This window comes from Copadichromis virginalis, linkage group LG20 (genome assembly GCF_057382275.1).
Source record: "Copadichromis virginalis isolate Kocher_CV1m ecotype Utaka linkage group LG20, C_Virginalis_male_GT1.1, whole genome shotgun sequence".
Taxonomy (NCBI): Eukaryota; Metazoa; Chordata; class Actinopteri; order Cichliformes; family Cichlidae; genus Copadichromis; species Copadichromis virginalis.
The window spans coordinates 23067728-23083274 of record NC_140637.1 but is presented as its reverse complement, the minus strand read 5'-3'; the positions used below and the strand labels follow the sequence as shown (position 1 = coordinate 23083274).

Here is a 15547-nt window from a genome sequence, read left to right as displayed (position 1 = left end):
ACACAGCTAATAGCAATGGTGCTGTCACACCACCTGTTGTCCACAAGGGGGAGGAATACACAAGTCAAAAGACAGCCGAGGTAGCAAAAGCAGAAGGAATGAATCCACTGTTGCCTTTGAAGCTTACACTTCGATAGTCATAGTCATCTTCATATAAACAAATGAACCCGATGACAAGGCTGCTTCCATTTAGGTTTTATTTTCCTTTCTGTCACATTACATCACAGAGATCACATTATCGACATCATACATGTTTCATCCATCTTTCCAAGCTCTCGTCATGAGCTTGACATTCACACAAATACTCCTTGAGTGCACCACTCCTCAGAAAGTGCTTCCTCCATGTGCGTGGGACTGCTGATGAGGACCAGAGGCCAAGCCCACACACAGGAGAAATCTTGCCCTCCAGTGAAGACCCAAGACTGACGTCAAGTTTCCCACAAAATGCTCTTAGCACTGTGTGTTTGTGTGTGTTATGGGTTGCAATGAGCATTTTTACATCTGGTGAAAAACAGACTACATCAGCCTTGGGTTATTGGATACTTGGAGGGGAAATCTAACACATAAAACCCTTCAGTGTTGTATCTCCTAACGAAAAAGAAAAAAAGGGGGGGAAATGAGCGATACTAGACATGCAAAATAACCTCAAACTCAACCAGACAATCAATCAATCAATCGAGAAATAAAAAGCAAAGGTTGGTTTTTATGCCAGCCAGCGTAAGGCTCAGTAAAAACACGAGATGGTACGGGGAAAAAATAGGTCATCGGATGAGAGAAGTGACAGACGGAGTAAACTCCCAGACAAACAACACAGCAAAGTAGTAGAAGAAGCAGAGAACTGTGTAGAGCTGCCATTGCAATGCATTACATTTGATTTGGAAGGAGATCTATTGGCTTTGCTGCTGCTGGTTTACAGACGACATTCACAAAAGCACCACATCAATTTTGACGTAATTGAAAAAAACAAAAAAAGAACAAAACAACAGCAAAACAAAGGCTTTCTGATGCACATTTCAAGGGTTTAGTTTAGCTTAATATACTGGGTAAAGGCTTGGGTGTGACCACAATAAAGCTGGACAGGACAAGAACAGGAAGTGGAAAAGGTGATCGGGAAAATCGCTGTAGTAAAAAGGAAGTGGAAAGGATATGTTTTTTTGTTTTTTGTTTGTTTTTATGTGAGAAGTTGGAAGACACTAAAAGCATGCCATCTATTGGAATGTGCAAGGCAGGATCAAAAATTTCCATGGTGCCCCATGATGAAGGTTATCCTGCCTAACAAAAAACTTAACATCAAATCCACAAACAACACCTCTGACAATGATAACCACACAGAAAAACAAAAAAAAATGCCAGGGTAAAAGAACAGCAACAGTGTGAACGTCACCAAAAAGCAAGTTAGTTCTTGTTCCATTGTAAAGCGTTTCATTGCACAAAGTAGGATAGTAAAGCAATACTGCAAGGTCGTGCCATTTTATATGATTTAGCACTGCGGCAACAGCTGTCTGTGGGTGTTAAAGATTTGGATACCAAAAATCAGGACATGTTAAAGGTTCACTACAGGCCAATACCAACTAGCCAGCAACTATTACAACAACAAGAACAAAACAAAAAAAAAAGACTTTATACTTTTTTTTTTTTTATAGGTTTTACATTCAACATGTTTTGTTTTTCTCCCCTTTGCCTCTAAGCTACAATATACATTGAATCTGTTCACTATAACTTCTCAAACAACTTTAAAAATGAAAGAAAAACATTCGGTACTGTAAAAAAAAAAATTCCTTTTCATATGACAGTTACAACAAACAAAAGAAAAGCGATATATGAAAAAAAACCCACAACAACCTCACGGTTCTCTTTATGTTGCATATGTACAAAAAAGCCCTGAAAATGCACAAAACCATCTATATCGTCACTGCTTTCCATCTACTGCTAATGTGCACACCCACAAACAGTCAACTTCTATCTCCATCTCTCATTATGTAGCTGAAAAGGGGTAATGGCTGATCTTGTCACCACAAATGTTCTCTTGTCTAACACAAGAGCAATTTTGTTCCCATGTTTTTACCCAAGATTCACTCAAAGAACAAAACTCCTAATAAAACAAGTCTAGGGACTTACCCTCACACGCCAGTTTAGTGCAACTTAAGAAAAAACAAAAAACCTGCCTCTGTGGCAGGCAGAGGGTCATACTAGCTTAACAGGTGCTAAAAGTCCCATTCTCTGCCTGCTAAAGCGCTGGCCTGTAACCACCGTTGGTGGAATCTGAAAGTGCTTGCACTGCGGATGGGGAGGAGAGAGAGAGAGAGAAAGAGCTAAAATGGGGTGCATTTGACACTAACCCAAAGCTCAGCGAAGGATACAAAATAAAAAAGTGGTATCCAGCACTAATAACATATGTACATGTTACTTTTTTCAGCAAAATGTAAAGAAGCAGGAACTTGTTTTTAAGTAAAGGAAGCACAAGGCTGAGCTTTGTGGATAAAAATTGTACTGTGAAAAGAAACTCCAGGCAATAAAACACTGTAAAGCATTTGTTATCAAGCTGATAATGTGTAGCTACTGGCTAAAACTGGTGTTTTCCCATCACTGAGACAAGGCTGGTGCTGCGTTCATCCCTTGGCACTCTTCCAAGGAAAGGCAAAGTGACTACCGAGTACCTCACTGTACTTCCAGTACCACGCTCCTAAAGCTGGCAGCACTGCCGTGTTTAGTACAACAACTCTGACACAGAGTGCAAGACACTGACTCTCAGGATCACGTGCTAATAATGGGGAACCGCAGAGGTTCGCAACCCCTGCCCCTGACACCCCATTTATTCCATCAGGCAGTGACGATACGCCTCCCACCCACGACCCCGCCCAAAACAAAATACCCCTTTCACTTAAAAAGTTTCGTATATAAAATTTTCAGTTATAAAAACGCGTCTTTGCACAGTGCAACCTAGTGCAACTTGATTAGTTCAGTATATCTTTTCCTTTTTGTGTTCTCTTCATTGGCACTTGGTGAAATGGTTAATTTTCTGACGTTAGAGGCCTGCTGACCTAGCTTATGTGAGATGCCACTGGAATAATGCTTTTCTTTTAAAAGGTGGGGAAATTAATGTTCAATAACAACAATAAGTGCTCGTGTGTGTTTAATGCTAGAAGGGGGAAGTGCTACCATACACAGTGGGGGAAATTATTATTTCATCCCTTGCTGTATTTACAAGTTTGCTCACTTACAAAGAAATAAACAGTGGCTAATTTTTAAGGGAGAATACCAACCAACCAAAAAAAAAAACCCAAAACAAAAAATCCCCCCCCCCCCCAAAAACACCAACATTACATAAACATCATAAATTTATTTGCAATCAGTGAGTGAAATAAGCATCTACTACAACCCAGCCAGAGTTCAGGCTCCAACAGATTGGCTATGTGCCCATGTGGCATACAGATTACAGCCAATCAGTTAGAGATAGTCCTTTATCTCCACTGATTGGCTGCACTAGACCTGCACTAGGCTGGAATGAGCTACAAGACCATCAGTAGGAAGGTTGGTGAGAAAGTGACAACTGCTGGTGTGATTTTTGGGAAATGGAAGAAATATAAAATGACTCAATCGCCCTCAGTCTGGAGCTCCTTGCAGGATCCTGCCTCACAGTGTGAGGATGATCATGAAAAAGGTGGTGGATTAGCCCAAAACTACACGTGAAGAGTTTGTTAATGATCTGAAGACAGTTGGGATCACAGTCACCAAAAATACCATTGGTAACACACTAGTACGCTGTAATAGACTGAAATGTTGCAGCACCTACAAGGTCCCCCTGCTCACGTAGACCCATCTTAAGTTTGCCAGTGAACATCTAAGTGATTCACAGCAGGCTTTGGAGAAAGTGCTGCAGTGAGGCATCAACGCAACCTGTCATGTTTGGAGGAACAGAAATGCTGAGTATCACTCAAAGAAAACCATCCCTACAGTCAGAGGTGGAAACATTATGCTTTGGTGCTGTCTTTCTGCTAAGAGCACAGGGCAACTTCACCGCATTAAAGGGGCCAATGGACAAGGATGTGTACTGTAAAATCTTGGAAGAGAGCCTCCATCAGTCAGCCAGAACACTGAAGATGGCTCGTGGATGAGTCTTGCAGCATGACAATGACCCAAAATATACCGGCAAGGCAACAAATGAATGGAGTGGCCTAGCTAGTCTCCAGACCTCAGTCCTAGAGAAAATCTGTGGAGGGAACTGAAGCTGAAATTGAGCTTTAAAGTGCCAAACAGAGGCCAAGAAAACTGAGTGGATTTAGAGTTTCTGTAAAGAGGAGTGAGCCAAAATCTCTCCTGAGATGTGTGCAAACCTGGTGACCAACTACAAGTAACGTCTTACCGCTGTGCTTGTCAGCAAGGGTTTGTCCATCGAGTACTAAGTCATGTTTTACATGCAAACTTTTATGTAATGTGGGTTTTTTGTTGGGTTTTTTTGGTTGATATTCTGTCTGTCTCCATTAAAATGTAACTACCATAAAAATCTGTTCATTTCTTTGTAAGTGAGTGAACTCAGGAGATAAAGTAATTGTTTCTCTCACTCTAATGTGGCATCAACCAACAACAGACAGCACATGCGACTCTGCGATGACAAAGGACAGCACAGGTGTTTCTATGGCGACAAATGTCTGAAGTCATCCTGTACCTCAGTCAAGGAGACAGTTCAAAGATTGCATTCTCATACGGAGGACAGGCACTCTGTTTGTCATACATTTCTACTGAGATCAGGTAAAGGCAGTGTCGCTTAGAGAGTCGAGGGCATGCTGCCGAGCTGCATATAAAATCTGCTAACAATAAACACAGAATTGAATCTCAAAAAAAAAAAAAAAAGAAAAGGAAAAATATATATCTGTTTTATGTCTCTGAGAGAAAAAAAAGCTACCAGTTAAAAGTTTTTTCTTTCTAATGGAGTTGGGTTGTATCAGAATTAGCAGTCCAAAGAACAGGAGATATTACAAACTACACAGAAGATCCAGCAACACTTTCAACAGTCACATCCTGACACATGGGTCAACTACAAGAGCTCATGACGCCTTACTCACTTTCAGACTTCACCTTCTTTTCTGTGAAAGTAGGTGAAGTTTTGCCAGAAACCTTTATTTTGTCACTAAGAATGTCGGCACTTTTATTTGGCTCAATGGTTAATGGGAAGTATCTTTAGAAGATTATCTTTCATCTCAGTCATCTAAATCTAAAAAAATACCTCAGCCAGCTCTGAGAAACCTGATGAGAGATGTACACTATGAACGGGGAAGGGGAATATGCATAAATAATAATGCACTCTTAACAATTGTTCCTGATTTTTTTTTTTTAATTAATATCAAAAACAGATCACTACATAGATTACTCATGTCATTTATTTGTCAATTATAAGTGCTTTTTGCCATTGAAGCTCACAATTTAAAGCTAGTTAACCTTTAAAACCCCTGGAGAGTCTTGGGTCGATTTGTGGCTATTTTCAAATTTTGATTACCTGCCATTTGCACAGTGTTGAATGGAATATAGCGAAAGTCTGCAAAAAAAAGTTCGGTCACATTTACTGTTAAAATTTCAGTATGACTTCCGGAAATTAGCTTCAGTGGCTAAGCTATCGATAAACTTACGCTATCGGACCTAGTGGTCGATTTGTGCCCCATTGAAACCCATTATAAACGCTATTTTTCACGGCAAAAAAATTACGGTCAAATCGATCGTGATCGGTAATGCTTCCGCTTGCAGTACTGGCCTTAGAGTTGTAATTTTTTTATTTGTCCACCGGGTGGCGCCCTTGCTCCACATTTGACCCGGGGCTGGAAAACAGCGGGCTGCTTAAAGAGACCTGCGGGGAATGAAGCGTCATTTCCGGCGTGCTGCAGCGGCTTCGCCCGCTGATCGGGCGGGACAATTTTCGGCCCCAGGACCGTTTGAGGTTGGATTTTTTTTTTTTTTTTTAATCAACAGGAAATGACGTATTTGTTGTGACGTGGTACTGGATGTGTGTGTTGGAAAAAGGGGTCCGACGCAACATGCCCCGGTCATCGTCGCGAGTCAACCCGGGAGCATGCACCGATTCCGGCCTAGAGGAGGAGCATTTGCCGCCTGGAGACCATTTTCTGGTCCGGAAAAAAAAAATAAAAGGCGATCGAAATGAAGGTTGGTGCCAATCTTTAGTCCATCTAAAGGCCTAATTATAATAACAATCAAATATTACTTCAAATGTTTTTTTTTTTAAATATTTCGTTTTGTTTCGGGGGGCTAAAAAAAACGGTGCGCACATGTAATTAAACTGCGATTAAAAGGGTTAAAACCCCCGAAATATAATTAAAACTTTACATGGATAGTTCAGGGAGAAGTAGTTTTAAAAGATTGGCTAATTTAAAGTGGAATAAAATATTAATATATAAATTTTTTATAGCACTTTTTGGGCGTGGTCGATTTGTGGCTCTAGGTCCGATAGCGTATGCATTTTTCTAAGATCCTCCAGGGTTAAACAGGGACAACCTAAAAAATATCTTGTTTTTATTTTGCTCTCTGTTGCTTATTTCAGATAAATGGGATTTTAAGACGTAACCATTTACTTTAAATTTCCAGTAGTGATGTAAAACGTCCTTAAAGGGGCTATGTTGAGCGGGAAAAAAGAACAATAAAGAATTTAACCTTCTAAAAATCTCCCACTTATATTTTATCTAAAGCATGGAAACCTTGGCCTCTCCTTTACTCTTATAGGCCTAATCTGAAAAGTAAGACTTCATTTTGGTAAAATATTGCTACATTAATTGTTTACATAAATCAGTCAATCTACAAAAACCCTGCCCCGCACTGACTTGACTTAATCCTGCTTATTTATTTCCAAATGTTACACCAGAGCAAAAGATAATTTCAGACCTATGAAATTAACTGTGGTGTGCAATGCTGGTTAATGCTAACTATTCCAAATATGGCAGAGTGAGTAACCTGTCCTCTTAAAACTGTAAGAATATGAATTAGAGCGCCTGATTGTCATCATCAGGTGGCAATCAAGTCAGATAATAAGTCAGACTGTAAGTTAAAGTTTCAAAGGGCAGTTCTCATTCACGTATCGTCGTGGTAAACAATCTCTTTAAGAGCATCAGCTGTTAGAAGAAAAAACTATCAGCCTTTCAGCCTCAACTCAACCACAAAGCAAGACAGATGATAATCAATCCTGCAACTCTGCCAATTGCACAGTGAATCTACTTGTTGCGTCAGCAACTCATTGCTGAAAATAAACTACACAGTATAAGAAACAGATGTCCACTTTTTTTTGTTACCGTGACACTTTAAAAGAAGGTGCATATTTCTAAAAGTAGAGAGAAGAACAGAGGGAAATACATATCTTGAAAACATTTTGGTGCATCACAGGAAATATTTTTGTACCACTTAGTGTGAAGGGTTTTTGTGCAGCTTTGCAAAACAAATATAGCTGTTTGGCTACTCTGAATCTGTGTAACAAACTAGTTGTTTGATACTGGACAAAACGCATTTCGACATGCAGTCAGCCAGACTGCTGAAGACAGAGATGGTAGAGCTTACGCCAAATCTGCTGGCTGTAAGTGAACAGGCTTTTTGCACCTGGTAGGTTTGGAGTCCCTTAAACAGTGACACTGAGAAACAGATATGCTACAGAGGTCTTACAAAGCACATCAGGTGTTAACCCATGATCCGACTCAAAAACAGTAGCTTGCATGATGCTCTTCTGATAAACAACAGAGCATGCCCAAAAGCTTATTTGTAGTCTTTAAACAATGCCTTGAGTTGAAGCAATTTGAAAACAAAAACTCAAATCAAAAGGCTTATAATCGAATTTAAATGTTTCTTTTTTTTTCCTTAACTCAACAGAGTGAAAATGTTTCAGTCTTAGAACAAAGTATCCAAACCTGCATAAAGATTTTTTTTCTCTCTCTCTCGAGAAGTTTTTTTAAAATGTTTGTTTTGAAGCATCAGTTTTGTTTTGTCTTTGTGTTTGGAAACGGAAAAGAGTGAAGGCGAAACCCACTGCTGGGCTGGAGGAAGCAGTGCTGAGAACTCCATTGTGAAGAGACTCCCCTTATTTCCTCAGTGGAAGTGTCCACCTCGCTGTCGCTCCTAGAGGGGAAGAGCTCATATCGCAGACCGAGGAAGGGGACTTTATTAGTCGGTGAATCTCTGACAGGCCTTTTTCCAACGACAGGCTGTGCACCACATGTCTCTCTTCTCCATGCCGTACACCTTTCGGCACTTCTTCGCCTCCCCACGGGGTTTCCTTGGTAACAGCAGATGTGACAGCATAAGGACATGCACATAGACATCCAGACACACACATGGGCAAACGGCAAACATGTACGTACAATGTGCTTAAAGGTGAGTAGGTACAGTATCTCTCTTTTAAATAATTCAGTGATTCAGTACAAGAACACCATTTTTGAAGAGGCCGATATTATTATACCTATACACATGTAATATCTGACATGGTTCAGCACCTTGAAGAGTAACACAGGCTTTTGGCGGTGCACAATTATAATTACACATATGATCCAAACGCCATTATAAGAATTTAAAACAGTCAAACTACTTATCAGCAGAATTAAATACCCAGCCCAATAACATCACACAGGTACGAATGTAATCACATTCACGTTTCAGAAAGTATATTAGTGCAAGCAGCAGTTTTATTCATTTAACCTACTGTGACCCACTGAAATGATAATAGCTTTGTAGCTACAATAGCCAAAATCTTTCATTTTAGTTCCCAGCCTGAGGAGTTTGCATGGACTTCCTGCAGACTCCTCTAAGGGAACTAATGGGAAGTGTGTTGAAAGCATAGACAATTAAAAAAAGGTGGACGCAGGTATCATGACGTCACCAACTGGTTTCTGAAGTCCAGTTTTACACCCTCGAAATGAGCGTTTCTTGCCATCTGACAAGGAGGGGCACGTCTGACTGTGAAACCATGTGCTTTGTCGGCTATTGACTTGTGTTTTACAAGTTGTTAGCCAATGACTACGCGGTTTCATACCATTGATAATGCTCCATTTTTTACAGTATGGCCAAGATTTTCAAAATCTTATTTTTTTACTTCAGTATGAGCTAAAACAGGTGAGTGAGCCCATAAACTCACCAGGAAAGTATTTACAAAGGTCAAAACAGAGAGTCATTTCCCCATAGATTTCTATAGAACCATAAGTCTTTTAGCAACCACAGCTTTCGCCATCTGGTGGCCTTTAGATAGAATGCAGGTTTAATTTTTATAACCCAGATGCTACGTAGATGCTTTTTACTGTATATATTTGTAAGCAAAAGTAAGAAAAAAATGCAAAAGAAAGAAAAGATTTCACATTTGATATCAAATGCTGAATCTGCAAACAGAGAGAAAGAGCCAGTCATTCACACTCCCATCCACACCTATAACCAATTTATAACACCTTTAGAACACACATGCACACTTCACACAGAAAAGCACCAGCTGACCAACAGTTTAAAATCCCAAACATTCTTCCTATGAAGCAAAAGTACTTTTAGCACTTTGACTCAAGCAGACTTAATCAGCACTCTAAGTAAATTGTGGATGCATACCTGGCTCCTTGTGTTGATTTAGGCGATGGCATAATCAGTGGGTGGTTCTTGTTAACAATGGCGTGTGAGCTAGGTGCTGGCTGCCGCTTTTCTCCAATGCTAACTGTACGAACATGAGTTGTTGCCCCCTGTAAAAGAGTCATTAAGTCAATACTCAAAATCATACTGACAGAGAGCAGACCAGCTTCATCAAGAGAAATGATCAGATATCAAATACTGATTGAACAGACACATGATGTTTATGCAGTTACAACCACACAATGATGACAGCTGAAAAACAGAAAGACACAACCTGGATTTTTCTGCCCCTGTCTTAATGAACTACAGTACCTTAGTATAGCACAAGACCACATCGTGTCACTCCTGTTAGTTAATAATAGGACAAAAAAAGAACAATTGGATAACACAAGATTTGAACAATGTCAGCTGGTCTGATGATTGCCAATTTCTGCTGCCTGCAGATCGTAGAGTGTGATTTCGGCTTAAAAAGCATGAAAGCATGCCGCCTTCTATCACTGGACTCCTGAGAAACTTTTTAAAATTCATCACTTCAACAAAGCCTTCAACCTCTAGACTTTTTGATTATTTATACTCTTTTGTAAAGTGTCCTTGGGTTTCTTGAAAGGTGCTATACAAATCTAAATTATTAATATTAATATTAAATCAACAGTTCAGGCTGCTACTGATGGTGTAATGGTGTGTTGCTATACTTGGGTTCCATAGTATCAAACTAATCATACTAATCATAACTAAAACAGCATGACATGAGTATTGCTGAGTATTGTTTCTGATCACGTCAATCTCTTCAGGATTCTGGTGAACCAATTCTATCATGACTGCTTCCAGTAAGATAATGCAGCATGTCACAAAGGTCAAATCATCTCAAACTGGTTTCTTAAACAGGACAGTGAATTCTTTGTATTCAAAGGGCCTCCACAGTCATCAGATCTCAATCCAATAGAGGTAGTGGGATATAGTGGAGATTCACATCATGGATGTGCAGCCAACAAATCTGCAGCACCCGTAGGATGCCATCATGCCAATATGCACTAAAATGTCAGAGGGATGTTTCCATCACCTCATTGAATCTATGCCATAAAAAATTAGGCACTTCTACAGACAAAAGAGAGCAACGCAGTACTAGCAAGGCGTACCTAATGAAGTGGCAGGTGAACATACTGTTCAGTGGTCTGAGCACCCTTTGGCAAATTACATATATTTCTGAAGTGAAAAGTAAAAATAGCAGTCTTTTCTTTGCATTTTAATGCAGAATTAATGTTCATTTGATATACCCAAAGAAATTAAAAATACAACAACAAAATACCAATCTAAAAAGTCATTTTTTTATGTCTATGTTTTTCACTGTTTTTGATTACTAAGAGAAACAAGATCACTTTGTGGAGCAGTGTACTGTGCAACACCTATAAAACACACACACACAGGTTTATCACAAATATACAAATGACATTTAAATTTTGCATTTGTTTGGTTCAGACACTGGCACGAGCATGACTTAAAAGTTCTCTGCAACACAACCGTAACAAAACAGGGGAAACTGCCTTTCCATAATTACTCTGCTCCTTCTTCCAGCTCCAATTTTTCCTACCAGTGGGAAAACTACCACTATCTACAGTGGAAGACAAAAGAAATCTGCTTTTCTTTTGCTGGTTGTGCAATCGAGCCTTCATTCAAAGTGGTGGTAAACTCTGTTGGTATCATGTTATAGCCATTGCACTGAGCAAACAAATTGTATTAGATAATGATCATTTGAAACCAACAGAGTCGTCAACTGCTTTAGGTACAGAAACAAAGACTGACACTTCTCTGTATAAAAAGAACATAGCGTAAAGAAGCAAGGACAGGAAAAACAAAAAAGTGAAAAAAGCTTCCATGAAAAGAGCAGTGGAGAAGTTAAGATGAAGTTAAAAGGGTTGTGAGATAAAGCCTCACTCACCGGGATGCCTTTAAAAATGACAGGAGGGGACTGCCACGACACACTGATGCCATTGCCAGTCCCAGTTCCAGGCCCGATCCCATTACCACTGCCTATCCCAGCCAGCTCAGGACCCACTGGGATACTCACTGGAGCGGTGGCCTGGAACATGGACAGCCACCCCACATAGCCAGGAGAAGACACAACAGAAACGAGAAGGGATGGGAAATGAGCAAAGAGAAACAGAAAATAAGAGATCACAGAGGGAATAGGTTGTATAAATTAGAAAGGAAGGCATATCTTCAGCTTTTAATCTGAAAGGTGCCTTAAACTAAATACTGATCACAAATGTACAACAAAACTGCTAATATTTTTAAATTCACACAAATAAAAAGATTTGAGTGAAAACTTTAGTTAACCAAAACTGGCAGGCACTTGCAAAATGTTGCACAAACGGCAGTATAAGGAATAGCAGGAAGAATATGAAGTTAGGATAAATAAAAGAGTACGCATACAGTACAATACAGAGAAAATGAAGTAGTCCTATTCAGTTTCTTTGCATAAAAGAAACATTGCTGTTTCTTTAATATGTGTATTCAGTTGTCATGGCAACTAAAAGTGTGATCCTGCCTGAAGCCAATGAAAAGGACTGAATTCTGTGAATTCCTAAAGTATTTAAACTTTAACCAAACTTCCAGCTGACACCATGTAATTTTACCTTCAAGGACGGGTCAATAGAAACGGCGCATAGACAGGCAAGGAAGGCCAATGAGAAGAGGTTTAAGAAGGCATAGACACCTAAAACAGGACTACACAGGACTTTAACCATGATCTGAAAATCTAATAACTAAAACTTTTCTGATATCAAAATGAGCAAAAACTGGATTCGGACTTCATTCGTCATGTGAACTTCTGTCAATATTTGCCAGAAAGTTTTGCTTCTCTCCTTGTTACATACTCCCACACTGGCGTAGGAGCTAAGTAACTCACCCTGGCCTCTTTATTTATTCATTTATTTATTTGTTTGTTTGTTTGTTTGTTTTCACTGATTTGAAAACTGCCTCTGCACATTCCACATATTAGAATACTGAATCCTGGATTTATCTTTGCTGTACTTGCCAAATGTTTAATGTTTTGTCTTGGTTTATTTATTTATTATTTTTTTAAATGCAGCTTCAGCTATTCTGTGTGTCTTGTCTCGCGCTGAATGTGAATTACCTGGTAGGCATGGTCAGTGCGGATGTGGCAGAGTGTGGAGGGAGCTGACTGACTGAGCAGTGAAGGGGCGTGGCACTGCGAACCATTCATGTTGATGTGCTTGGAGTGAGGGACATCGGTGAGCGGTGGAGGGAAGATGGGCGGCGGACCGGCTGTGGTTGGGGAAGTGGGTGTGAGGTTGGACAAGCCCTCCGTGAGGCTGTCCATGTTGACCTCAATCTCTGAGTAGTAGAAGTCCTCTTCTCCATCACTGTAGTCAGAGTCGCTGCTTCGCCTACAGGGGAAGGTTATATATTCCCGATTTAAAATAAACATTTAAATTGTTTTTTAAGAAAAACTGTAAACATACAAGTGATAATGATAAGAAACCACAAACAGGCTCTCAATACATTACGACGGAATCAAGATAGACACCTATAAATACGGATAGACAAGTTGTTGATTATAACAAAAAAAAGTGTACTCTCTCCAACAGAAGGGGGCAGTATAACCCAGTGTGCTGCAAAGGTCCTTAAACATACAAGCTGGGAATTAAACTAACAAAAACAAAAACTAAGTACAACGCCCACAAGAGAAAATAATCCTTCGAGTAACAGTGTCTCTTTCTCTTAACTTAGAATTGCATAAAGGTATGAAATCGCTTTCAAGCCTTCTGTTAGTGATTTCTGATTACCCAAGGCGTACCTGCTGCACAGCAAAAACAGCCACAGCATGACTCATCAATGCCAGTTGACCATATATAATATAATGTGATGTCTTGCAAAAGAAACAACATCTCCATGCACTGTAATAAATTATGGGTTAAGCTGAGAAAAATTGGTCTTAACTGGGCAATGCACAGTTGCAGTCATAATTATTCACCTCCATAAACTTGTGATGTGAATACAATGTGAATACATTTTTCCTTTTGTAATATTCACCTAACCTTTTATGTGCCCTTTGCTTAAGAATGTAGAATCTTCCTTCAAGCACTGCCTTTTTTGGTGTAATCAATTTAGTCTTTCTATCTTTTGAGACAGATCATTTATCTTTGCTGTACTTGCTTCTTGGCTTAAACACCTGTATTTTCAGGATTTATATCTGCACAGCAGGTCTAAATCCCCTTAAAAAAAAATCTTATTTTTGAGCAGTTAGAAATTCATGCCAGAAAATGAAAATGTTTTACTTGTAAACCTTTGCATACGTTCCATGGCTGAATGGTTTTTGATAGCAAATGTGCCTGTGAGCACCTGTGCAGAGGCACAGTAATTCAATAGCCCAGTTGGACACCATCCAAACTGTGGCAATGTGTGTCACTTTTCTTGTCTTACCACACTATTTTAAAATCACAAGGTATGGGAGTATTATCTGGAGCTGCAGAAAAGAGATTACTAACACAAACAGAAAACACAGCTTTAAACAATGACAGCTTCACAAAAAAGAATATCCGTGTGATCTCTTGAGATTATAAAACACATGACGGTGGCATGGGTATGTTTAGGTATTTAGCTAAGAAAAGCATGGTGCTAAGTGCATGATACACACAATATAAAAAAAAAAAAAAAACTATCTTTGAGAGCCTACAATTTTCTAATCATTTAATCGTTTTTTTAAACATCTGACAGCACAACATGAATATGCAGCTGTAATCTGGTCATATTTTACACAAATACAGTCTGCTGAGCCCCGAAGGCAGTAACTCAACACTGTGTGGGTTTACTTTGTGATGACTACCAACTAACCCCAGGTGGATGGTGCGGATGTGTCGCTGGATCCCTGAGGAGGTGCTGAGGACCTTTTCACAGTTCTTCCACAAGCACTTGAACATGACCTTCATTGAGTTCTGCAAGAGACGTTTACCAAAAACAAAACTAAAGTTAGCTGGCTGTTGCAAAATCTTAGCAGTTGTGCTCTGGTTTCTGAGTGAGAATCAAGCTGCAATTAAAACAATAAATAAATGAACACATTTTCTGCATAACTCAGTTATGCATGGGATGGCCTGTGTGGCCTCCTCAATAAGAACTGCTCTGTTGAGAAAGAGTAAGAGTACAGTGGGAACTCTTTGGGATGGAATGGGGATATATAGCACAGGAAATAATTCGGTGATTACATAAAAGGCTGGTCACACTGTTTAACAAAACATTCAAGACCTCTCACAAAACTAGACGTGTAATTTGGAAATTTTTCTCATAGCTGATCCTCTTGTTTTTTTTGTGATTTTACCAAAAGAAAGAACAACAAAAGAACAAAACATAAGACCTTAGTTCATTTAAATGGGAAGCTGTTAGTTGATGAGAGATAGATTGCCACTTTTTATTTTGACTTATTTTCTTTTTCCACATATCAGGCCCTGGCAGCTGTCCCTTTAGCAGGCAGGGACTTGCATTGCTGCTAATGAAAGACAGTGGGTGAAAGACAGTGGGTGTGTGCTTTTATTACCTTCCAATAGCCTCTGGAGAAAAAAGGGCAAGAAGAAGAGAACTGAGGGAGGGAGCACGAGAGACAGAGGAAGCAGGGCAAGAGAAACGAGTTTAAAGCAGGTTTTTAACAATAGTTACATTAACTTTCTCCTGCACCGCTATTCCTCTGAACTACTTCTCACTGACTCCTACAGCATACACTTACCCCTAAACCCTTCAAAAACACAAGAGGCCAAACTCCTAAACTCTTTGACTGCTGCTAGCTTTATGCACGTACCCTATGAAGCTGTTTGCAACAAAAAGTACACAGCAAAGCTAATCTGTAATCCTACAAACAATCACAAATCACTTAATTCTCAAAGTGTTTTTCTTGCCTCTTACCACAGTAACATTAAGACTAGTGAATGTCATGTTAAATAATCCTCTT

General features: G+C 39.5%; 1 protein-coding gene across 2 annotated transcripts in view; it reads right to left on the bottom strand.

Annotated features, from left to right (window-relative positions):
* Positions 1-179: 179 nt before the first annotated feature.
* slc2a4rg (SLC2A4 regulator) overlaps positions 180-15547 on the bottom strand; it is a 42247-nt gene continuing 26879 nt past the window's right edge. The window contains exons 5-9 of one of the 2 annotated variants that reach the window (XM_085442947.1): positions 14443-14543; positions 12722-12995; positions 11525-11665; positions 9571-9698; positions 180-8260 (exon numbers count right to left, since the gene is read on the bottom strand). In XM_085442947.1, the coding sequence (XP_085299073.1) occupies positions 8149-8260; positions 9571-9698; positions 11525-11665; positions 12722-12995; positions 14443-14543 (756 nt within the window). In that variant the 3' untranslated portion in view covers positions 180-8148. The remainder of the gene's footprint in view (positions 8261-9570; positions 9699-11524; positions 11666-12721; positions 12996-14442; positions 14544-15547) is intronic. The other variant, XM_085442948.1, reaches the window with a different exon arrangement.